General features: G+C 34.0%; 4 protein-coding genes across 6 annotated transcripts; all 4 read right to left on the bottom strand.

Annotated features, from left to right (window-relative positions):
• Positions 1-4,455: 4,455 nt before the first annotated feature.
• Positions 4,456-6,463, bottom strand: LOC108198229 (uncharacterized). Of its 3 annotated transcripts, none has more exons than XR_010286574.1 (6): positions 5,890-6,463; positions 5,664-5,745; positions 5,414-5,537; positions 5,163-5,317; positions 4,630-4,833; positions 4,456-4,525 (listed from the first exon to the last, which is right to left on the bottom strand). XR_010286574.1 is itself a non-coding variant. In XM_064083550.1 (5 exons), the coding sequence occupies exons 1-5, from the start codon at positions 6,446-6,448 to the stop codon at positions 4,922-4,924; spliced, it is 1,047 nt and encodes a 348-aa protein (XP_063939620.1). In that variant the 5' UTR covers positions 6,449-6,463; the 3' UTR covers positions 4,865-4,921. The 3 variants fall into 3 exon arrangements, 1 of the variants encoding a protein (XP_063939620.1); XR_010286575.1 differs by having other exon boundaries at positions 5,194-5,317; XM_064083550.1 differs by lacking the exons at positions 4,456-4,525; positions 4,630-4,833 and adding an exon at positions 4,865-5,048.
• A 3,361-nt stretch (positions 6,464-9,824) lies between these two features.
• LOC135148378 (uncharacterized) lies at positions 9,825-13,770 on the bottom strand. Its single transcript, XM_064083417.1, has 6 exons — positions 13,724-13,770; positions 13,513-13,632; positions 12,457-13,422; positions 10,480-10,904; positions 10,127-10,379; positions 9,825-9,910 (listed from the first exon to the last, which is right to left on the bottom strand). Exons 3-4 carry the CDS (start codon positions 13,403-13,405, stop codon positions 10,612-10,614), a joined length of 1,242 nt encoding a protein of 413 aa, XP_063939487.1. The 5' UTR covers positions 13,406-13,422; positions 13,513-13,632; positions 13,724-13,770; the 3' UTR covers positions 9,825-9,910; positions 10,127-10,379; positions 10,480-10,611.
• A 783-nt stretch (positions 13,771-14,553) lies between these two features.
• Positions 14,554-17,206, bottom strand: LOC108198228 (uncharacterized). The gene is made up of 11 exons (XM_064083591.1): positions 16,898-17,206; positions 16,728-16,812; positions 16,573-16,617; positions 16,414-16,488; positions 16,246-16,326; positions 15,908-15,991; positions 15,612-15,710; positions 15,406-15,486; positions 15,204-15,308; positions 15,012-15,118; positions 14,554-14,688 (listed from the first exon to the last, which is right to left on the bottom strand). The coding sequence occupies exons 2-11, from the start codon at positions 16,771-16,773 to the stop codon at positions 14,620-14,622; spliced, it is 792 nt and encodes a 263-aa protein (XP_063939661.1). The 5' UTR covers positions 16,774-16,812; positions 16,898-17,206; the 3' UTR covers positions 14,554-14,619.
• Positions 17,207-20,307: 3,101 nt separating this feature from the next.
• Positions 20,308-24,318, bottom strand: LOC108199863 (G-type lectin S-receptor-like serine/threonine-protein kinase At1g11410). Its single transcript, XM_017367862.2, has 7 exons — positions 22,797-24,318; positions 22,365-22,469; positions 22,005-22,216; positions 21,530-21,737; positions 21,183-21,414; positions 20,923-21,073; positions 20,308-20,825 (listed from the first exon to the last, which is right to left on the bottom strand). The coding sequence occupies exons 1-7, from the start codon at positions 24,088-24,090 to the stop codon at positions 20,508-20,510; spliced, it is 2,520 nt and encodes an 839-aa protein (XP_017223351.1). The 5' UTR covers positions 24,091-24,318; the 3' UTR covers positions 20,308-20,507.
• Positions 24,319-24,965: the final 647 nt, after the last annotated feature.

Genomic DNA, 24,965 nt, shown 5'->3' with positions numbered 1-24,965 from the left:
ATAGTTAGAAATTAAAAAATAATTGAATTGGAAGCCAAAGAGATTTATTATTAATTATTAACTTTTTTTTATATTTTACTCTGAGGAAGGCAACAGCCCCCGACTAGGCGACTACTGAGATACTGATCTCACAACGATAGCTTCGCCTCTGACTTGACTGGTCATTCCAAAATTTGATCAGGTGACCAGCTTTGTATCATGTAAGCCACGACCAACGACTTCAACATATATGATGACAAGAAAGAAGACAAGGTCTCATGGTGAAACTGTTGACTGTGAAGTTTACTTGTTAGTTTGATCAGGAATAGAGAAGCTCATTGGTTTGTTTAGCTCTCAGTCCAAACAAGTATCGTGTACTCTCTCTGTCCCTCTCAATTCTTTACAGTTTTTTACACTGCTCGACGCGCATTTAAAGCGCATATAAAACATAGTTGTATCACTTATTTTTGAAAATTTTCTTCTTTATATAAAAATATAAGCATCAAAATTTTATTCAAAAGAAAAAAAACAGGTTAAAATAATTTATCAAATTACATTTTATGAGACCATTAGAATGTGTGCCGAACCCCGGTCCCCCAATGTAAACAAATGAGGGGGACGGAAGGAGTATATATAACTAGAGATGGTATTGGTGTCAGTTTAGGAGCCCCAATTTGACAGAGTTTATCACTTATGACTTAACGTGACTTATACTCATCGTGACTTATTTGATAAGTTGAGAGTTTAAAATATCTGTTTAGATAATTTTGACTTATTAATAACTTATGAGCTATTAAAAATATAATAATAAAAATAAAAGTGATATATAGGTAATTTATTTCTTATGAGTAATTTTTATCAAAATAAAGTTTGCAAAAAATAAATTTACCGAAAAAAATATCTCAAACAACCTTCTAGCTTTATGTCAGTTTCTAGCGTATTTATGACTTTAAGTCGGCTTCTAATTTATTACACGAACAGACTTTTTCAGCATAAAGTTGGAAACAGATTTAGACCCTGCTCTATATCATCAAACCAATTGAATCATAAATTTGAGTTCTTAAAATTTTCAAATTAAAATGATACTTAAACCAAAACTCATATACTTTTAAATCCAGACTGACCAAAATAAAACGAAAAGGTTCTATTGGTTTCAGTTATAATCAACAGTGTCAATTCACTGCAAGAAAAACAGCCCCAGACAACACACATGACATCGCGGTTTGGAAAAATTCTGTTGTGCCAATCCAACATACAATGGCATGATTTTTTTTTTTAACATACTGTTGTCTGTGAGAGGAACAGACATTGATTACGTAAATTGTTGTCTATTTGCTAATTTTCAAAACTTGACAGACAAAACTTTATTTTAGGAAGTGTTGTGTGACATTGTTAAGACGATGGTCTAGTAACCGTTGTGAATGTAGGTGGTTAAGACCATTGTGAATGTATATAATTTTTAAAAACTAATCTATACATACAATCTAATACCAATACATATTAAAATATGACGTATTTTTGGGGAAGCATCTCGTACTTCATTTCCTGCATAATCGTTACAAACACTATAAGATATAACATCTAAACAGCAACCGCAGAATATTGTAGTTTGTAGGATATATTTTTGGGATAGCAGGGCTTCCGTTACTGCAAGACCGTGGACATGTGTTCTGATTTTTAATTCAAAACTATTGTTATAATTTACAATATTCTTGTCTTGCTTTTCTAGTAAACATCAATTGTTGAACACTGTAGTTTGTTGAGTAAATTCTTGGGATATCGGGGCTTCAGTTGCTACAAGATCGTCGACATGAGTTTTGGTTTTTAATTCAAAACTGTTGTTATAATTTACACTATTCTTGTCATGCATTTTTAATAATGTAATATTAATAATATATCCACGTGTTATCTTGTCCAGCACATTTATGATAATTCTAAGTGTTGTGTCTGTAAATTATATGTTTGTGAAAGAATAAATTAAAGATCAATGCAGAATAAGTTAATTAACTAATTTCCAAAAAAGACTGACAGGATCATAAATGCTGCATAACTCATGCACATCATTGTCGGATAAGGAAAGAAGTTATATTCTATTAAAATAATAAATATTAAATTTAAAGTGCTCAACAAATTAGAGGCGTTGGATTAGAATAGAATGAAGGGCTGTGATCTAGGCTTTTTGATCTCAAACACACACACACACACAAACACATATTTTACTTCTCACAGCTACTCTATATAAATATGTTATTGCGCACAAAACAAGGACTACTGCTAGGGAGAGCATGGGCCGGTTCGGCTTGATTTCCGAATAAAACCAGAACCGTAACCATATATCTTCCGTTTTTAAAATCGAAAACCTTAACCGCGGGTTCAGATTTGATTTCAGTTTTGAGTTAAAAAACTTCAGTTCAATTGTAATCGGCTCAATTTCGATTATGAAATCGACAAATATAAGGATAAAAAAAAATACGAACAAGACAAATTAGCCAAACTTACTAAGAACACAAAACACGTAGTTAAACATTTTCTAAGGAGGTCTGATTACAACAATTTCTAAGGAGGTCTGATTACAACATTTGTAATTCCAAGTCCGACCACAAAGAATGACATACTTGACATTCTTATAAGCAAGAACTATGTTTTTCGGGTGACATGTACTCTGACTCGGTGAAATCCAACAAAGAAGTAGAGTGTCCATGCATAAATCCTTCCACTCCAGATTTCAGCTTTTTTTCGGTTTATTCTCAACCCTAACTACTGTTATAATTTGATACACAAGAGGTTACCGCCTTTTTTTAACGAAGTTTTTCCGCAAATATTATTTAATTATTTTGATTTGTTTTGAATAAAAATATTCATCACTTAAGCGAACAATCTATCAAATTTATGTTTTTTCATTACATTTATAACAATTTGTAAGTTTCTTATATTATGATATTACACCATCTGATTTGAAAATTTATTTTTAACTTATCATATTATATAACTTAAGATAATAAATCATTATTTTCAATTAATCCTAGTAAATAATTAGTTATTCTCTCCATAACTTACAACGCGACAAATAATATTTATCAATGAATCTCGATTTTAATTCCAAAAATAAAGAATATATTCGTAAGTATATGTGTAAGTCAAATGTATGCCGCATGACAGCTCTTGGGCTTTGATTATTAATTATACTAGGGAATTTTGCCCGCGCTACGCGTGCGGGAACCCTGAAATAAAAATATCAAGTTCGTGAACGGGTTAACATTTAAATTAACATTACCCGAGTGACATTCTAAAACTTATGAAATAAACAAATTAGAGATGTAGCTATAATAAATTAGAGCATAAAAGAAAGATTGACAGTTTAATTTTCTTCACAGAGGGCACCGCCTAAACAACGGCATAGAAATCAAGCTTGTGTGCTGGTGATACTTAAAACTGTATAAAACTTGTAAACCATTACCTGCGAAGTTGCCTAAAGTATTAAGACAAAAGTGAGACGTCATGCAGAAACAGATTGTACCATGTGTGGTGAATAATATAATATGATTTTGCGAAGACTACCTGGTTAGGGATGGGCCTTCAGCACATGTTACAGGTATTACCATGTAATACGAGTACATGTTTTGATGCGATCGTACGGGGGTCTTCTGTGGCAAGTAGACTTAATGATACAAAAAAAAGCGGGCAAGTGCAGGCAAGTTTGAAGAGGTAGAGTAGGTTAGCAGAAGAGTGGATCAAAATAAACATAGATGCTTCTGTTTTTTAGGAGGGATACATAGGAGCTGGCATGGTAATTCTTGACTCACAACGGAGCTTTGTGCGAGCTAAATGCAGTCGCATTGATGGAGCCTGGCGACCAAGATAAGCAGAAGCACTATCATTGAAATAAGCTTTGTGATGGGCTAAACCTTTAAATCTTCATCACTGTGTTTTTGAATCGGACAGTAAGATGGTGGTGGAAGCTTGCAAAAGACAGCAGGGGGGTCATACATATTTTGATACTATTGTTTCAGATTGTGGGAGATTACACCGCCTGATTCTGTCTATCATGTACTGAACTTTGACAATCCAGGCTAATGCAAGTACGTTTGCTTAAAAAAATAATAATAGAACCAAACAGTGATATATGAAACAAACACTAATTGTCTGAAATTGTTTGAAAACATTCATAAAAATCAAAAGCCATGGAAGAAACCAAACTGGGTCCAAAATACGTAAGAAAACATTAGTCTAGATAATACGTTCAAAGACGATTATTCAAATCTGGAAAAAACAAAAAAGCATTGGATGAGATTCCAGCGACAGCAGCTTGCTTAGCACTAAACTATTCGACATGCACAACATCAACATCTTCTTCCCGCATATATCGTGTAACAACAGGATTGTATTGTATTAGTTTCGCATAACAATGATGATAAGTGGTGTTATAACATACAGGTAATTGACTAATAATCAAGACATAATGTTCTTATTTATATACCTTTTTGATCTTCTTCGAAACAGATCCGGATGATCCTGAAGTTTGGAAATGTTCAATGCCATGAACAACCTACAGCAATTAAACAATGTCAGAGAGATGCTATGCAGAAAATGATAAGCTCATAACAATCTATATAATGAATTCCAAAACAATACGATAGCTCAATGGTGTACCGATGATTGGTTGAATGAGGCCACACTGGATCTCGGGGATATGTCGCCATGTCCAGCATCATGGAATTTCTGATCGAACAAATCCACAGCTTCATAAAGGTTACTGTCCCCGCTCTTGTTGCCTTGAGTTAGAACAATCTTGGCAAATATCTCTTTACCAACAATCATCTTATACATCTCATTGATCGGATTGTCTGCAGGAGTCTGAGAAAAAGCGCAAAAATAATAAGGTTTTAAGTGTTAATTTACACTCTATAGCTTGATGACATAATTTATGTTAAATTAATTAATATTAAACTTTCTTCATCTCATTCAACATGTTTGTAGCGGTTGTACCAAAAATCCGTTTGACAATCCGATCCATCAAGATAACATTACATGCATGAGTTGCATCTTCTGCTAATACCAGTATCCTAAATCTATAAAAACCATTATTGAGAACGTGAGTAGAAGCATTACACTATTTGATATTAACACAATTGGTGTATAAGTCTATCATATTTAGTTGTTTCAATCGCTTGCATAGAAATAACCTTTTTTCGGAATATGGAAAGCTACAATTACATGCTTCACACTTGAACTTTCTTTCGACTTTCACAACTTCTTCGTGGCATACGGTGCAGCTGTGGAACCACCAGCTGTCTGCCTCTTCAATTTTCTTCACAATAAAGGTTACCAGAACAGATACCTATAATCAATTGATTTGAAACTGCAGTTAGAATTTTTTACGCTTAAGAGATAAGAGATAATATAAATCAGACTAAAACAGCTGTGGAGCTCATACCTTATCAAGAATAGAATCTGCGTTACCAATTAATGAGGCAAAGGATACATGTTCCAAAACAGGGACAGTATCATTTACAGCCAAAGCAAAACCTCTTGATGAATTGTACCCTTCTTCTTTTAAACTGTATTGGTGATTTAATAAACATGTTATAACTAAGGTGTTTAGCAGTCTTTCGTATACTCGGGCAAGTCTAACACATAATTTATAAAATTATGAAATATGATAGTAAACTCTAGTTCTGACATACCGGTTCCTCAGTTCGTTAACTGGCTCAACATCAAGGTTAAAATAAATCCTTGTTGATGGCAGTGTACCAATCTGGACAAACTCTACGTAGTTTATGTAAATGGAATCGATAGTTAATAATTAAATTTAATAAAGGTAAGATAAAAGTGAAACATGCATTGTGAAATATTTAGAAAAAAACATGAAAGTATATGATTCAAACTGATGTTGAGAGAGTGATATACTACCACAGAACATGCCAATCTTTGAGCTTGCGATGATTCCAATTATATGTGTAATTCCTAGCAGCAGTGATCTCTTTATTTGCAATAAACCAGCCCTCCAACTTGCTCCTCTTCGTATCTGCTCTGTTACATACTTGCTGCAACGACTCACCAGTTCTAAAACTAACATACTTGTTGCGGGCATGTGTATAGGTAACCTGTCGACCGAGGGCCACCTGGAATGGATATCAAACCCAAATATACGCCAAGCAGCCTCGGAAGCACATATGTAGCGACCGTCGAGGTAGTGTTTTACCTCATCCAGTGGTTTACCAGCCTGTACTTGCTGTATGTTGACACGCGATCCATTATTTTTCTTAAGCAACATCGTAGCATTGTCATGTCCTTTGAGGCAGTACTTAAAGAGATACTTGAGTGATCTTGAGTTGTTGCATATTTCCACATTAATGTGGCATTGAAACAGCAGCAATAAATCTCTATTGTAAGGAACAACAAACCTATTGTCCAAATCCGACCCTTTCGTTTTAACAGCAATCACTACTAGAATTAGCGGATATGACATCACACTTCAGACATCAGTCAGAAAAACACTGATGTTAAAAATTATTTTTACATCACTATTTTAAAGGTTGATGTCTTTTATATTTTTCAACATCAGTTTAGTAATAAAACGATGTAAAAAATTCATTTCCAAAAATTTTATCCGACGACCACCCTCGTTATTTCCCGCTTTAGTCTTTCCCAAAACATTTTTTATCCCCTCCCGCTTATATCAAAACACCATTCACACAAAATAAATTCAAAACAATTAAAAAGTTAACATTAACTAAACTTAAAACATAAAGTTTTCATTACACATCTACATTCAGACAAAACTAAAAAGTCGAACACTTCCCCCTTTCTTGCCCCACTATCGTTCTCGAGTATAAACCCTAGAAATAAAATCAATCAGTCTGTTCCTTTGCTTCTCCACTTTCTCTACAGGTAACCCTAGCTTTTAATTAAGTTTCAATTAAACTTCATTCATCTGACTATAGCTTTCAATTCTTCGATTTGTTCATATAGGTGTTTAGTGCTTTCGATTTGGATATTGGAGCTTCGATTTCCAACTCTTGTTGAGTTCGAGCGGAGAGTTTGGACTCACAGCTTTGTTTGCAGTTCGATCCTGTAGGTAAGAGCTTAGATTTACAACTTTCTTTCAATTTGATTTTGGTGTTCAAGTTTGTGTTTTACTTGTTTCGAGATTGCGGGTTCATGTTTCGTTTGGTCTGAGATTTTTTGCTATGGCATGTGGTTTGGTCTGAGAATTCTATGTGTTTGGTGTTTGAGTTTATTTGTTTGCATGTATAAAGGTGTTTGGTTATAGTCTTATAAGAGATATGTATGGGTTATATGTGTGTCAGTTTTTTTTCAAGGAGCTTTACAGAGGTATTAAGGTATGTGTTTTAATTCTTACTCACAGGAGAAATATAAGAGCATCTCCAGCAGTGTCTTAGTATCTTCCTTATAAATATTATAAAATATTGAATCCTAGTGATTTAGGACAAGATTTTGTATTTCAACTCCAACAATGATCCTTATAATTCATTCCTTATTATTATTATAATAATAAATTGGAAAGAGATTGATAAAAGATGGAAGGAAGAGAGAGAAAATAAGTTACAATAAGAGAGAGAAATGATTTTTTTATTAAAGAAATCAAATAAGGCATGGCTAGTGGTGCCTTATTAATAAGGCATGGAAGGAGGATCCTAGTGATTTAAGGAACCTCTAAGACACTGCTGGAGCACTAATTTATGTCACATTCCTTATAATTGGACTTAGGACATGAAATAGGGAAGCTGCTGGAGTTGCTCTAATTCTTTTGTGTTAGCATAATTATCACTGCTATGGTATTAGTGAAGCACATGAATGGCTCAAGGTTTATTATGGTCTTGATCTCAGCATTATGTACTCAGTACTCTGCTATTATTAGAAGTGGCGTGATATTATCTTTGATGTTTTATTGTTTAAGCTCATTTTTCTGATTTAATTTTGTGCCCTTTATGTGTATGTTTGTAGTGTTGAAGGAATGGAGATGTGTTATCAGACTTTAGTTCTGATAAGCAATTTTTCACTCCCAGTCTTCACTAAGTATTAGGTACCAGTTTGTTCTCGTTCTAAATCTCTGACTCTGAAGCGACCAAATTGTCGGTACATATATACATTAACCTGCTTTCACTTTTAATCTTTACTATATTGCAGTAATATTATCTTTGTGCATATGTGGATCTAAATGTTACTACTCCATTCCATTTCAAATTAGAATTTTTTTCTTGGCCAGCGTTAGAAAGCCACAACAGAGGATTTGTACACTTTTTGTTAACAGAGATTTGATCATAATTTTTCATTTCTTCCCTTGTCTCCAACCAAAAAGGATTTTCTTTTAGTATGTTCACATTAATGAATTCTATGCAGAAAACAATAAAAATGCAAATAAGATTCAGTTTGAAAGGAAGAATTAGACCATGCATATAAATTCAGACTTCAGAGCTATAAATTCAGACTTTATGCAAGAAATTTGTTAATGCTGTAATTTGTAACAGAGATAGGATATACTATTATTGTGTTAACTCTATAACCTGCGTGATTACTGTATAAATTATAATCTCTGGCTCGATCGTATAGTGTTTCTATATTTAGTATTTCTCTGTGACCTTCTGCTAGACTTAGCAGGTATGTGCTTCTAGTCCCATCATGTAATTTTCTTATATATGCAGAAAGATGGATATGGAAACTAATCAGAATGTAACTTACTATAGCAAGGTAGAATTAATGTCTAAAGATTTTTTTTGCTATGGTGTATGGTCTAGATTGATAGAATTTTCTATTGTTCTATTGCTGCATTTATTTCTATGTGTATTTTGATGTATTTGGGGTTTGAGTTTATTTGTTTGCATGATGTATAAAGGTGTTTATTGATGGGGAGAATAAGAGATACTGTCAGCAGTGTGGCAAGTGAGCAGTAATATTACTGCTTTATTCAACAGTGTGATATTTATTAAATTTGTCATACCAAAAAGCATATGCTAATATAAGCTATATCTGATGTCTTCTCTTCCTGCCAGTATTGTGCTAGAACGACTACCTTCAGCAAGAAATTATTGGTATCCTTCCCCAGAAGCCGGTAATGAAAGCTCTCTAGTCAAGCCAGGACCGTGCTTGTTATCGAATCAGGAGGGAACTAGTGCAAATAACCGCGATTGTCACATCCGAATCATCTATGGATTGCCACCTACTTTGATTTGTATTAACAATTTGTACTTCTATCTAGCTATGACTTTTCTGGATTGCCAGCTATTTTGATTTATAGTATTAATAATATATACGAGTAGAGTTTTGACTCTGTAATTGGTATGGTGGTTTTAAACTGATGTGTAAAAGAGTATTCGAAATCATTTTATAAAACAAACTTATTGTCTAAAATTCACAAAGACATCAATAGATATCTCGTTAGATGATGTGTAAAGGTAGTTACTAAATCGATTCATTAAATACATTTGTTTGTACAATCGTTGTTGTACCTTTCTTTTGACATCACATCCTTCATTGGGTTGTTGTTTTATAAGCTATCTAACATCGATAAAGTTCTCGGGGCGATGTTAATAATAGTTATAGACATCAGATTTTTACTAATAACTGATTTAAATATTTATTTTAACCATGTAGGTTATATATTATATGGGATTTAGACATCAAAATTAAATAATATTCATAAGATTATCATGTGATATTTTTATATATATGAGTCAAAGACATCAGATTTTATTACAAAATTGATGTGTAAGTGCAACAAAGACATCAGTTAAAAACTGATGTCTAAACTGTATACTTTTAACATCCCCCGCGTAGACATCGGTCAAAAAAATTTCAGACATCAGTTTTTAGCCGTTGTTGTAGGCAGTTTTTCTAGTAGTGAATACCAGTTCTGCGTCTACGATATACAGGAAACCCACATTCATCAAAACATGTGATTCCATTAAACCTACCAATAAATCAGTCAAAACTATAAGATTCAACTAAAATCACCAAATGTAAAAAAAATTAAATAATAATGAAATTATATAATAATAAGATAAATTAATAACTCATATGTCTTCGAGAGGAATATTAAAAGAGAACTATATATGCTCACAATTATGCCTATCTTAGACCAGTTTGAAATTACGATGGAATGTAATAAATAATAAAGTATACTTACTTTTTTGGAAAGTGTCTAAAACATCTGTCATTTACCATACAGGGCGAATCTCTCTTGTCTTTGCCGCATGGACCGTGAATCATGTAATTTTTAACTGCCTCATGTCCAATCTTGTCTTTCTCGGGGTCAGGAATCTCAGCAGATACCAAATTGTCAATATCTTCAATGGACTTTGGTTTATCTTTATCGTGTAGCCAAATGAGCATGTGAGCATGTGGCAAACCGCGCTTCTGGAACTCAATAACGTGTATTACTGTAGAAAAAAAATCGATCAACATATATGACATAAAGGTTTTAACCCAAAAAAACAATGTGCTATAAAATTAATTAAAGAGGAGGACAGAAAATCATACACCCTGTGCATTTCCCAAAGTAGTTTTTTTTTCTTAATTAGATCAATCAATTGATCGAGCTTTAACTTGAAAACACGTGTTGTCACATCCGGAGCATCGGAAACATCTACGCCGGGAAGGTACTTCATCATTTCAGTCCAAGGAGTCCTTGAAATACTGTGTTATTTTAGGCCATTTTGTGTTAGTGGTCATGGTGAGAAATAATGTTGGATGACCTATGCTACGACAGAGTGCCAAGGAGTCCTTGAAATACTGTGACATGTATCGTTTGGAACCCGTGAATGAAGCAGGCAACACCACACATTTACCAACGTGTGAAGGGTCATTATCGCCTCTTCGAACAGCATCACGAACTGACGTATACAAATTAGATCGGATAGTGGTCTGGAATCTAGAAATCCAATCAAGCCTGTACTGCTCCATAGCTGTAAATGAATCGACTACATATTACTGCCAAAGCCAACCTCCAAGATGCGGTGTTAGTGCTGAATCACAATTGATATTAATTAATAATAAAATAGAGAAACAATTAACTGCTGATGAAACGCAATAAAGATCATGAGTGCACCTGACAAACGTGTCATCTAAAAACAGGTTTTAGATTTACTCCATGCTTATGTAAAAAAATGCTACATAAGAGAAATCTACAATCTGTATTAGCGGTCAATAATACTATCGGACAACCCATAAATCACCTGGAGAATTATCCCATGTCATAATATTCTAATGAGATGAATATACAGTATATGTTAACTATGAAGATGATCAAAATCTAGTATTATAGGACTCCATTAATTTGTGCACAGAATATATAAAGTAATATTCTGGGAAATAATATTCTGGGAATTAATATTCTGATGCCAATTAAAGCACTCTAAATTAAATCATTAAAATAAGAAAATCAAGTATGTTTAAGAGATTATAAACATGAAGTGTATGGCAGACTTTGAGCGTATCTTATATTAAATTTAAATAAATCACTGCCACCCGTGCTCACTATATTCCCAACTTCTGTCGAAATAAAAATATTACCAAATAAAGCCCTCTAAATTAAATCATGAAAATAAGAAAATAAAGTATTTTTAAGATATTATAAACATGTAATGTATGGCAGACTTTGAGCGTATCTTATAATAACCAAAATAATTAAAACATGCAGGGAAAAGGAAAAGCCATGATTCTTCATATAAAACTTTAATCTGGTGTAAAACTAATATATCATTATGTAGCAACTGCCGCATAATTTGAGTACAGGATATATAAAGCAATCTACAGTGGGAATTAATATTATGGTTCCTTAATTAAAACCAAATTAAAGAAAAAAAAATCCCAGACCGTTAAAATTTAACTTCCTTCTGGTAGATATGAATAGTGTTATTAACACTGGAAAGGGTAACGTACACCCTTCATTTCTGACTCCTTATGTGATGAATGTGAAGCAAACTAATACCAGCCAACATTTCAGTGGGATGAAAGGGAAGCACAGTAATCCATACAATTCTATGACACTGCTAATATTTTTTTATTACATCTGTATTTTTTTTACTCTCACCTAACCCACATTTTGCAAAATTTTGACAATTTTTTCCCCACCTACCTCATATGCTTACATCTGGGTAAGTCCTGGCAGAAGTTGGGTATTGGTTGTCACGTAACTCCATTCAATCTAAAAAATTGTATTAAATTTAAATAACTCACTGCAACATGTGCTCACTATATTCCCAACTTCTGTTGAAAAAGAAAATATTGCCAATTGAAGCACTATAAATTTAATCATAAAAAGAAGAAAAGCAAGTATGTTTAAGTGAGTATAAACATGTAGTTTATGGTAGACTGTGAGCATATCTTACAATAGCGAAAATAACTAAAACAGGGGAAAAGAAAAGCCATAATTCTTCATATAAAACTTTAATCTGGTGTAAAACTAATATATCATTATGAAGCAACTGCAACGGCTAAATTTGAAAGTTGCCATACCTTCGCTAGGACTAATCATTAATTTCGAACAATAATATTCCTTCATCGAAACACATTCTCTATGCTTCTTATCAAGCTCAGACTCATGATTATCTTCGGAAGTCTGGTTGGGCGTGTTCTTAGTCTTCATAAGTGGTATTTCCCTGTGGTATCCGTCCGTTCCGAAAGGAAAAAGAAGCGGGAACTGTAGCTGCATAAAAAATGCATCAATCTCGAACACCCTCTTCAAACCCTCGTGACGCGTCTCCACAACAACATCACGGACAGCAGATGTGTCAGCATCAGGGTTGACAATCAGTCCAGCAACCTCATTGGAGGGACCTATAAGGTTGGGACGACCATTCTCAGCATAGCTCGATATAAGTATAAGTTTAAATTCTTCCAACTCCTTATTGTGGAATCTTTCCCTTGCAGTACGGAAATATCTAACCAGCTTATTATGTTGATCTAACATTCCTGAAAGTTCACGGACAATCTGAATATTGACCTGGTCTCTGGAAGCACCAACAATATCAAGACGATTGGATAACTCATTGTTTGTATCATATATATACAGCTGGCAAAATTTTGGGTGTTCCCCATCAGGAGGCAACAAACTACCAATGAAATGCATGTTCATGCCTCTGATCTTAAAACAGTAAGGGGCACCACCCTTGTTTATTCCGTGATCAATTTTCCCTCCACTCGAACACATTGCAAACATGTTGTTATATACTCGAATGTTTTGCCTAAAATGTGCGGAGTTACTACCACCATTTAAAAGAGATGCCAAGGGCTCTGGTGGCAATTCTTCTGGAGGGAGCAAGACAGCTCCATTTTTGCAACATAACGAAAATGTTGGAGCAGCATTCATATTCGATTTATTGTTTCTCTCCAAATTCCACATAAGTGCTTTACACTTGCTACACTGCACAGATGGTGGCCCTAGTGACAGATACCATTTCCACATTTCAATGGGAAGGAATCCTGAAATTTAAAACATGAAGAAGCCCATAAGATTGAATAATTTGATTTTGGAAAATTCCATCAATACAATGGTAGTTTTCTGTGTTGTACCAGTTTGATCATTTTCATTTACTGCTTGTCTCTGATCATCAGCCTCGTTAAACGTAGCAAATAAATTCTTGACACCAGAAGTTGCAGTATAATCATTATTTTGGTTATCAACACTGCTACCTGCATGAAATGCATACGCTGTTAAGCATTTTTACATATCAAAATTACAAACACAATTATAATATTCATTCTAAAACTCCTACACATTAACCTGTATTAAGATCTTGATTGATGACACATGAATATGTGGGAATCCTAAACGCTAGGGATGGCAAAATAATCCGATCCGACGGATACCCGATCCGAAACCCGAATTTTTGGATATACCGAACCCGAATTTTTGGATTTGGATTTGGATATGGATTTGATTTTTGTACCCGAAATTTTTTGGATTTGGATATGGATATGACCTCTACCGATCCGAAACCCGAAATCCTATCCGAACCCGATCCGAACCCGAAACCCGAAAAAAACCCGAATATTATATATATATATATATATATATATATATATATATATTATAAATAATTTAATATGAGTGTGTATGTGTGTGTGTGTATATATATAACATATTTATATTTAATTATTTGGATGAATGTAATATAATACTCTCAATATCAATAGACTAGGTTAAAGGAATAAGGGTTTCTATTTAAGACAAATACTTCATTAATAATATATTGTATATTGGTAATAATGAAAATTAATATGGTTTAAGTTTATATTATTCTAATTTAAACCAATAGAATCCAATCCAATAATCTTAATTTTGAAAAAAAATACTTAATTATCATAGTTCAGACAGGTTTATAATTTTTAATTTTTTTTTAAGATATCCGGTTGAAACTCGAATCCGATCCGAAACCCGAAAAAACCCGACAGATTGGATTTGGATTTTACATTTTAATATCCAAACCCGAACCTGATCCGATCCGAAATATAACGGATTGGATATGGATTTCATGAAACCCGACCCGATCCGACCCGATTGCCATCCCTACAGTAAACGCTCTCCGCGAAGCAAGCTCTACTCGTTTCTTACCTGAATAAAGTATCAAAACGATAAGTAAATCACCTTGTTTTATGTGGATAAGTTATCCTACACATTTATGACATTTTATTCACCGCTGTCCAGAAGCGTAGCGATGCTAGGTCCTCTGCCGCGACGAATTCGGCCTAAACAAAAAATGAAAACTTTTAAGGTGAATTTGTTTAGTAAACAACTTTGCTAAGTAACCAAATGCGTGAAAATAAAATCCCTGCAAATTCAAAAATATTCACCTATGTGAGGAAAAAGATTGTATAACAGTAAAGGAACCACAATTGAAGTGATTATGAGCTAAAAGACATGGCATCGATCCTTAAAAGATTATAAGAACAATTATAGAATTGTAGTGGTGCAGATTACTGAACTAAAAAATATTACTATTGAAATTATGTGAAGTGTTTCAGAAGATCATCACTTGCAATGCAATTACAAAGAGTTTTAAAGCATAAACCTTCACCAATAGGTTTTTCAGGGTCGGGGTATTGACGTGGCTGGGCCTTCCTATTTCCAAGTTTCTGAGTTGTTTCTCTATGCTCAAACCACGAACACTACCCTTCCCTGATTGATTTATAAAAGGGATTTGTAATTCTGCATACAAATCCAAAACCCTAATATATTGTACTCTAGGTGAATAAAGACATACTCTTCACAGGCGCAACAGCAGATTGTGCGGAACCAGTAGAAACGCAGGACTCAAGTGTATCAGGTGAAGCATTATTCGTCAGTTCACATAACGAGGTACTCATAGCTGGTTGAAAATATATCATCAAACGTTTTAAGATTTCTAAAAGGTGGAATTTTAATTAGTACATGAGAGGCCAAGCATTGTGTTATATACAACATACCATTTGATGGTGACTCTTTATTTTTATGGCTTATGCAGAATTGATCCGGAAGACTGGGACCACGACCAGTCCGGCTCCTAGCTGAGAAATTCAGAAATAAAGGTTATGAATCCAATCTTTTTATTATAACATTTGGGAGTGCATGAAGCGGCAATTAAGCCTGGAACATATGCTAACTCTAGGTAAATACTAATTAAAAACAATACCTCGTAATCTATTCTCCTTGTCCACATTATCCGATATTCTCAAACTACCAGCCTCGAATAATGAGTTTATATTAGGACCACGTCTTCTACGGATAGCAGCTGTAATGTAGTAGCAACAACATCCATGCAGTGAATTAACAATAGCAGGAAGCAACAATAAACTCGGACTACGTAGTTCACAGATATAAAATTAAATTCGAGGCAGTATATATAAAATGTATTCAAGGCTCTTTGTTATTAGTATGATTTGCAAGTGGCTTAAAAAGTGGTTAATAACAAATGTAGTTAAGGACAACCCGTGACTGGGGTTTGAATGTTGTCAATTACTGATAACGGAGGTCGCGTGTTGTTCTTTCTTTGCACCTCCAAAGTGGCAGTTGCTGCAAGCAGATTAATTAACAAATATTTACAAAGTGCAGCAAATACTAACATGTTAATACACTATTTTAAAACCTTTATTTGTCTCATTTGAGCTAACATACATCCCCATAGTGTGAGAAAATGGTGTGAGTACATGGATCAGTGAATTGGAAGCGTCTTTACATCGTATATTAAAGTTGGCATTTCATTAAGCCAGAGACAACGAACTCAAAATGGTGCATATTGATGATCATGTACATGATGTAAGGGGTACCTGCGATTGCCATTTGCACGTTATCAATTCCTGATAGTGGACTTCGATTGCTGTTGCTTTCCACATGCGATGGGTTAGTTTCTACAAGAGGAAGATCTATTGGTAAATTACCAAACTCAGTGCTGCTATCCCTGTAACACATATTATTGTCAGAGGAAGGGGAATTACCACCATTTCGAATGTCATTCTGCCTTTGAAGCAAATATTTGTCAAGTGTCGTGCGACATCCTCGGCGTTTACATTCTATAACAGTGGAAATATAACATTCAGAGGACCCAAATATAAATTACATAAGACCATAAAATAGCATCAAAGGGAATATTGTACCTCCTTCCAAAGTAGTATCAGATGAATCAGAAATCCGCTTTCGAGCTGTAGTACAATGAAATCATAATATATAATATATAGTTTCGAATAACGGTGATATACTTCAACAACCGTATAGGACATTACTAAGATGCCAGAAGAAATAATTTACATACCACCGCCTGAAAGATTTGAATACTTCTCGGGTGTATGGTCGGACATTGATACACCTCAGAGTATTTAAACGACTTGGTAATGCTTCTGGATATTCCATGTACAAAATGATAAAATGGGTACAGTCAATGGCTACACAGATCAAATGAGAGTATTGCGATTTTTTACTTACAATCTTCGGGGAGTTTGATCGACGCAGCTACTGTAATTGAAACACCGGAATCAAGCTTAAAAATCACTGGATGCGGATGACTCCTCTTGAATCGCCAGAGCACATCAGCGGCGTTGTAGTATCAATCGCGGGAGTCATAAGCCTCTCTATTCGAAATTTCCATAGTAAGGTATTGAATCTCCATCGGTGCCTGAAATCAGCGTCAATGATTTAATGTTTCCTGAGAAGAAGTGCAGGCTAAGAATTGAAAGGATTAAAGCCAAATCAATTTAGATTGCAAGCGGGTCGTGTATGGACTATCCGGTATAAGTTGGGTATAAGCTGTGAGAAGATCGGGTAAAATGTTCATTAAGATATACTCCCTCCATCCCATATTAGATGATCCTTTTGAGAAATTTTTTTATCCCAAAATAGTTGAGCCTCTCACTTTTCAATGCATATTTAGTAACAATCTTCCATTCTCACCCTCTCTTATTTATCATTTCTAATGTACCACTAGCTAATATATAAAAGAAATCAACATGATAAATATGGGTAAAAATGGAAAAAGAAGCAATCATTTAATACTCCTTAATATGTGTGAAATGAGCAAAAGGCTCATCTAATTTGGGATGGAGGGAGTAGTTGATTACATCCAACTGAAAGTATTATATAATTCATAAAAAATTATACAACTCATTTAAAGTATTGTATACTCCATTGATATATGTAAGTCACATGTATGCCGCATGACAGCTCTTGGGCTTTGATTACTAATTGGGCTTCTTGGAGACTTTCTTTCTTTGTGGCTGAGGTCCAACAATATGATACCGGAGTATCAGTTATCTAGAAAATCGCATAAAACAAATGTCAAAGTGCTGTCAAGAAAAAGAAAAGCAAATGTCAAGTACCTTTCGTTTTACTAAAAACAAACAGAAACAATAATTACGAGTCCTTAACTCCGGTTTATATGATTTAAAAGTCTTGTTTCATGTATTTTTATACAAAAATTTCAAATATCCAGTTTGTTTTACGATCCTAAATCAATTTTATTAAATTTTATATGATAGGAGGGTATTATATATCCAGCTAGGTACATACCCGGCCCAATAAAAGCCTATCCAAATTTCATCAACTATTTATTTTTGATTTTTTGATTGTTTTATTTGATTTAAATAAAAATAAATAATAGATAAATTTTTAAAAATTTAAAAATATTATCTAAAATACTAGAATTCAGAATTTTTTATTTGAATGTAATATCATTCTTAAAAAATATGTGAAGCTCTTCGACTAACGATAGAGTGATATTGTTAATAAAAAAATTTCAAATGAGTGACTCATTTGAATCAAATTTAGAATGAAAGACCTACTTAAATTTTTTAAACGCCTATAAATCACCTACTTGATATTTTACACCTAAATTATATACCATCATTCCCCTTCCAAACCCACCCACGGACACCCCTGGTATGGCCAAGACAAGCACGCGTCAACTGTGATATTGATCTTACAAGATAGCTTCACCTCTGACTTGACTCTTTATTTAAAATTTTATCAACTCGTTTTGTAATATGTAAGCCGCCATCAACGACTTCAATATATTCGATGGTGTGCCCTTTAGTGCATTAATTAATAAATATCAAATTAATTCTATGGTTGAAACAGTGGAATAATTTATTTACACGGCTACAAGCAGTGCCCCTCTGTACCAGCTACTCCTCTCTGCTTCGTGCATGTGGATCCGACATCCGGGTCCGGATGCACATCAGAGTCCCGGTCCGTAAAAGTCATGTCACAGTTTTCAAAACTGTTTGACGATTTGGGTGGATCAAAACATTCCCTTGAAGCATACGTCGGACCCTAGAGCAACTCCGAGATATGTCGATATGTCTTATATGTCAGTCCCCCACAATACTTAATGCGGGAACGGAGTCGTGACACGCACTTTAATACTCCTATGAAATACTACCTATGTTTTTTTTTATATATCCATTTTGACTTTTGACCAGTTAAATTGAATATACTTTAACTGAAATTTACATGTATTATATAATTGACAAAAATAATAAAAGTTAGTATATCATTAGAAAGTATATTTTGTCTATTTTAATATGCAACTTTCGGATTTTAAAAATAATGAATAGATAATTTGTAATGTTTAGTCAAAATTGGTCAATTTGACTTCTCGAAAAGCAAAATGGACATGTAAAAGAGGACGGGGGAAGTATAGTCTTATAATTTTTTTAAAAAATTTTTTTTCGAATAAAAACTTGATATCTAAATTTTTATTTAGAAAAACAAATTGAAAAAAGTTATAGAATTATGTTTTATAGGCGCATTAAAGTGCGTGTCAAGCGGAGAAAAAAAATGTTAAGAAATGAAAGAGACACTTGGAGTAAGTTATAATCCGGAGCATTTAATGTAAAAGATTGATCTAACAATGTCCTAGTCATGCCTTATATCACCAGGACCAACTGTTTAAACCTTGAGTCATCTCTTTCCTTACCAAATCCTATATTTTGTACTCCCTGCGTCCCATTTAGTTGTCACATTTGGTTTTGTGTCGGTCAAATTGACTAAAGTTTGACTGAAATTTATTAATATTTTATCAATTGACAAAATAGAAAAAATATGTCACCGGAAATAACTTTTAATCTACTTTAAGATGTTATTTTCAGTTTTCAAAATAATGAGTGAGTGGTTTATAATCTTTGGTCAAAATTAGTCAATTTGATCAACAAAAATAAAAATGTGACAACTAAAATAGGACGGAGGGAGTAATAAATCCTCATGAACACTTTGTTTGACTCTCTACTTTATATTATATTTTAATGATGAAAAAAAAATTATTAATAAAAACAGATAATGAGAATAAGGCATATTGTTGGAATTCAAGTTAGTAAAATATGTCAGGAATGAATTGCAGTGACATGACATTTTATATTATATGAAATAAATAGAAGTTATCTTATTTTTGTAATATATATTTGGATATAAATGACGCAAATCTTTCATATAATTTTCATATTTGTATAAAAAATATAGCTTTTATAGAAAAACAATATTAGAATATATATTACATCACATATCTCATTTTAACTATTTTTTATTTTCTATACCTATTTTAAAGTATTACAAACAACGCGTCAAATATACCTAATTTTTTAAAAATGGACTTGTGTTATGAGACCGAGCACATATTAACTAACAAATCCCCATAAGAGCATGGAATAAAAAGTAACTGTGTTGTATGTTTTATAATTTTACAAGATTTTGCTTTTCTATCGATCGATAGACTAAAGAACATAATCGATCAAGGGTTTTTTTTTCCCAACGTACTGACATAAAAACATAATGGATCTTTGTCCGAGCTCAAAGCATTACATATATACATAGTTTCTCACAAAATTTCTGTTACACAAGAAGCAGAAAAGAAAAAAATAATCTGTTTTCTCATAAATCTACAAAGCTTCCTATAAGCCAATACAAATTTCTTACATGACTAATTTCACATTTCAAAAATTCATAATATATCCAAGTAACAGTTGTTTATAAGGATTTTATGTAGATTACACTATAATGTCTATACATCAATCAATAGTATAGCTGTATAAGACTATCACACATTTTATCGACCGTTAACTATACTTACTGTCATTTGAGCACCACTAGAGCCTCCGCTTTCAGTATTGTAACTGAATTTTACAGGTCCAAGATACCCTTTTCCTTTAAGGATAAATGCTGGTTGTTCTGGGGCAGCTGGAGGAGTTTTTTCATTGCACAACATGGAGGCTACCTCCGACATAGTTGGTCGAACAGCAGCAGATTCTTGCACACACAACAACCCTGTATGAATGCATCTTAAAACTTCATTAACATCGTATGACTCTTCCAATGATGGATCCACTATTTCCAAAGGTTTGCCTTCTAGCCACCGATCCCAAACCTACATATCAGGCATTACATCCATTATGCTTGGCTGTTGCAATCTAATATTAAAGTGCATTTTTAGTGTATGTGAGCACGACAATTAATAAACTTACATGGCCAACTAAATTCACAGTTTTTTCATCATCAAAAGTGCTCGAGTTCCTTCTGCCACTGATGATTTCTAGTAGTAAAACTCCAAAGCTGAAAACATCTGATTTTATTGAGAAATGTCCTTCCATAGCATACTCTGGTGACATATAACCGCTGCAACGCAAACAAAGAAGGTAATTAAGTAGTGATGATAATTCTCTTTTCTCTCCCCAATAATATTTTTAGCATTTTTGTGTATATAAAAATTGCAGGCATAACTTACTATGTTCCAACAACTCTATTTGTCGTATCTTCATTCTGGTCGTTGCCAAATATTCTAGCCATGCCAAAATCAGATATTTTAGGGTTCATGGAAGCATCCAGTAATACATTGCTAGCTTTTAAGTCCCTGTGAATGATTCTTAATCTTGAGTCATGGTGAAGATATATCATTCCTCGAGCGATTCCCATTGTGATATTAAAGCGAGTACGCCAGTCCAGCAATGACTTTCCTCCTTTTATGATAAATATATATCAGATATAATATTAAGTTGACAAAATTGATGCAACACATATCAAAACATAACAAAATTTATATGCATGAACTACTGATTAGTAAAAAGGAGATACCAAAAATGAAGCGATCCAATCCTCTGTTTGGCAAATACTCATAGATCAATATGTTTTCCTGCTGAATGCAATACCCCAACAGTCTTACTAGGTTCCTGTGCTGAAGTTTTGCTATTAGAATAATTTCATTCCTGAATTCCTCTAACCCCTGCTTTGATGTAATTGATAATCTTTTCACTGCAATATCTTGTCCACCGCGCATGTGCCCCTGAAAAGAACATTTCACTAATTATTTCAATATTTTCTTTTCTGATCATATTTGTAATATGTAAACCACGAAGTCAGTATAACTAATCTTCTTCCATATTCATAAAAGACAGCATCCATGTAGAAGTTCATAATTTTATCAGTTGTGCCAGTACGAAGATAGTAGTAAAATACTGGGATGTCAATCATATTCAAATTACACGCTTATTAGTATCATTATAACAAAATATGATGCAAAAATGAATGATCAGTTTTAAAAAATATATACCTTGTAAACGGTGCCAAAACCTCCTTCTCCTAACTTATTAGCAAAAGAAAAATTATCTGTGGCGGCAATAATTGTACTCAGCGAAAAGCAGTGGACCTCTGCGCTAGTTGTTCCACTTTCATTCGATGAACGTACATCCGAGAAACGTTCCATGAATGCTATATCATCGCGTTCAGAACCATTTGACATTGTTAGGTTTCTTTTGCTCCTTTCTGTAATTGTAGTACAAAATGTTGGAAATCAGTCTTTCTGAGAATACATAACACTAAAACGACATAATAGGTTATTGAAAGTGCAAATTATAGTATATATTAGTAGGTATCTTGACAAGCATAGATATTATTCAAAACATAAATTTACCTCTCTTCTTCCTCCTGAGCACCCAACATGTGATTACAAGTATGAGCACGATGATGAAGAGTACTGGGAGCAAAACTTTCAAGATTTTCTTCTTCGAATCCTTAGCTGAGACATAAATCAAATTCTTACTAGTGCATTTATTTTAAAACATAATGATTAATGATAAAATTTAAACAGAGGTTGGAATTTGTTCAATATGAAATTGATCATGAGATAAACATGTCTTTAACAGGTCTTTAACATCATTAATTTTAGTGGCATGCTACTAAATTATCATTTTCCTTAAATTCAAAGTCAACAAATAGTTCTGTGAATTCTCATTGCGTGTTCAAATGTAAAGAACCTACCAGTCATGTTATGGACCAAAAATAAATATGAAGATGAGTGCAATAGGAATTGCCAAGTCAAGTCAAGCAACAATGGACTGCATACCTAACTCGTCGTGATCCACCCGAACATAGATATCCTGACCTCCATCGGAGAATTCACGTATATCTATCAGCTCCCCGTACCATGTTAAACATCCTTTGTCACTATTAAGCCTAGAAGCTCCGTATGCTGTGCAAGAGCAGTTCTTTAGGCACAAGTTGTGACATGCTTTAATATCCAAATCAGACTGCAATTCAGCATTGAAGGCGTCTGGTACCTTAATTCCAGAGACCTTCCTGAATCCTTCTCCACTACGGCACAATGATGCCCCAGGCTTCAGCACACATCCCACAAACGAGTTTGCAGTCGTACCCCCTTCAAATTTGTCCGTATATCCTGGCAGACAATCACAGCCCTGGTTGGCAATTCTGAACGAGTTACAAGTACTAAATGCACCACAATGCCCGTACTTTTCACACTGACCATCCGGCCCCGTCCAGGAAGCCTTCCAGGTCTCTGATTGCGGGTTCCAGTCCAGCCTTTGTGCAACACCTGTATAGTCCATAACAGATCTCGTAACATACGAACTATTAGTAATAGTATAGTAATTCGACACCTCATTTTCATCATCAATATAAAACAACTGCGACAATTGATCAGCAACATCCACACCATAAGCAGGGAGGCCACTAAATGTAATCCCATTCCACGGTCCCATTCCCATATAGGGCTTCGACCCATCGTAAATATACAATTGAGGGACTGTTCCATTCAACACGATTCGATACGAATACTGCCCAGTCCCCGGATCATCAGGACTCTTCCAGGAACTGATAAACCAGGCTTCCCCTGTCTTTTTCCTCAACCCAACCTTCATTTCCGGGAGATAAGTATTCGTAGGATGATCAAAACCTTCCCACAACACATTCTTGTCGCTATACAAATCCCTAAACACAACCAAATTCCCATTATCCAGAATCCTCGCAGAATTATTGTAATTATCACGAGATAGTGAAATATTAGTTGACCAAATGGGGGCCTCAGGAGCTTCACTGTAAGCCACAACAAGCTGCCCTGATTCAGCTATAGTGAGCACCCCGGAGGTGTTTGATAAAGGGTTATCTCTGTTAGCCACCCAAACAACGTATTTTTGCGGAAAATTGTAGTACCAAACACCCACGTAGCGTTTGGTGGAGTTTCCGGGAGAGAAGAATCCGAGCTGGAAGGTTTTGGCTTGAGAGATGAGAAAGTCTCCGTCTTTGAGAGGTTGGTTTGGGGTGATGAAGTCTATGGAGAAGCATGGTTGTGTTAGGAGGAATACGAGCAAGGAGAGGAGTTGGGTTTTTGCAGAGAGCATTTTAAGTTGAGAGATTACGAATGTCTCTCTAATGGCAATATAATAAGTATAGATATTTAGCACGTATGAACTTCCCGGTCAGCATAAAACACAAATGTTTGAGTTCACATTGAGAGGATTACTGGTATATCTGTCAAGGAATTTAACAGAATTGTTTTTCTGTGATAAATGTTTGAGGTGTGTAGTGTGTGATACGTCTTCAGTATTTAATTCGACTGCATGAACTTTGAAGTATCGGATATGGTGTGATTAGTCCTTATATAAAAAAAACGATATATGATAGATGGACAATAATAACATTTCACATTCGTGAAAATTAAAAAGATATTAATCATCGAGAGTAAATTTATTATATTTAAATGTAATTTTTAGGGGTTAAAAAAAAATCTAATATATCTTTTAGAAGTTAAAAGATACGAGCAAAATTTATATCTAATGATATTTGTCAAGTTTACCCTTTACTATATACTGTTTTTCAGTTTCATTCCGGTATGAGTATTAATCGGAACATACATTTTGAAAGGTTGGGCTAACCAAACTAAAATATTCAGACCGCATCGATACACACTTTTAAATACTCTCTCCGTCCCAATTTATCTGTCTTGTTTGACTTTTTGCGGTCAAATTGACCAAATTTTGACTGATAATTAATGATTATTCTTATTTGATCTTGAAAATCGAAAAAATACATTTTAATATAGATTAAATGTAGATTCTAATAATATGTTTGTTATTATTTTTTTGAAATTATTTATATATATAAATATAAATTCCAGTCAAAGTTTGGTCAACAAGACAAATAAATTGGAACGAAGAGAGTATTAAGAATTAAAAACGGCATTAAGTCTTTTTTTTTATTACAAACTATGACGTGT

The sequence above is a fragment of the Daucus carota genome, chromosome 8 (genome assembly GCF_001625215.2).
Source record: "Daucus carota subsp. sativus chromosome 8, DH1 v3.0, whole genome shotgun sequence".
In the NCBI taxonomy this organism is placed as follows: domain Eukaryota; kingdom Viridiplantae; phylum Streptophyta; class Magnoliopsida; order Apiales; family Apiaceae; genus Daucus; species Daucus carota.
The sequence above is the reverse complement of the archived record's forward strand: the minus strand, read 5'-3'. Positions and strand labels throughout refer to the sequence as shown.

Coding starts and splice junctions, on each gene's coding strand:
- LOC108198229 (XM_064083550.1), bottom strand. CDS start 6,448: ATGTCATATCCGCTAATTCTAGTAGTGATTGCTGTTAAAACGAAAGGG. Junction 5,538..5,663: donor GTTAACGAACTGAGGAACCG/GTATGTCAGAAC, acceptor TCACCAATACAG/TTTAAAAGAAGAAGGGTACA. Junction 5,318..5,413: donor CAGATTCTATTCTTGATAAG/GTATGAGCTCCA, acceptor AATTGATTATAG/GTATCTGTTCTGGTAACCTT.
- LOC135148378 (XM_064083417.1), bottom strand. CDS start 13,405: ATGTGGAAATGGTATCTGTCACTAGGGCCACCATCTGTGCAGTGTAGC. Junction 10,905..12,456: donor AATGATTAGTCCTAGCGAAG/GTATGGCAACTT, acceptor ATTCATTTACAG/CTATGGAGCAGTACAGGCTT.
- LOC108198228 (XM_064083591.1), bottom strand. CDS start 16,773: ATGTCCGACCATACACCCGAGAAGTATTCAAATCTTTCAGGCGGTG. Junction 15,711..15,907: donor CATTCAAACCCCAGTCACGG/GTTGTCCTTAAC, acceptor ACTACATTACAG/CTGCTATCCGTAGAAGACGT. Junction 15,119..15,203: donor TGCTGTTGCGCCTGTGAAGA/GTATGTCTTTAT, acceptor TAAATCAATCAG/GGAAGGGTAGTGTTCGTGGT.
- LOC108199863 (XM_017367862.2), bottom strand. CDS start 24,090: ATGCTCTCTGCAAAAACCCAACTCCTCTCCTTGCTCGTATTCCTCCTA. Junction 22,217..22,364: donor GCTCAGGAGGAAGAAGAGAG/GTAAATTTATGT, acceptor CTACAATTACAG/AAAGGAGCAAAAGAAACCTA. Junction 21,074..21,182: donor AATAGAGTTGTTGGAACATA/GTAAGTTATGCC, acceptor TTTGCGTTGCAG/CGGTTATATGTCACCAGAGT.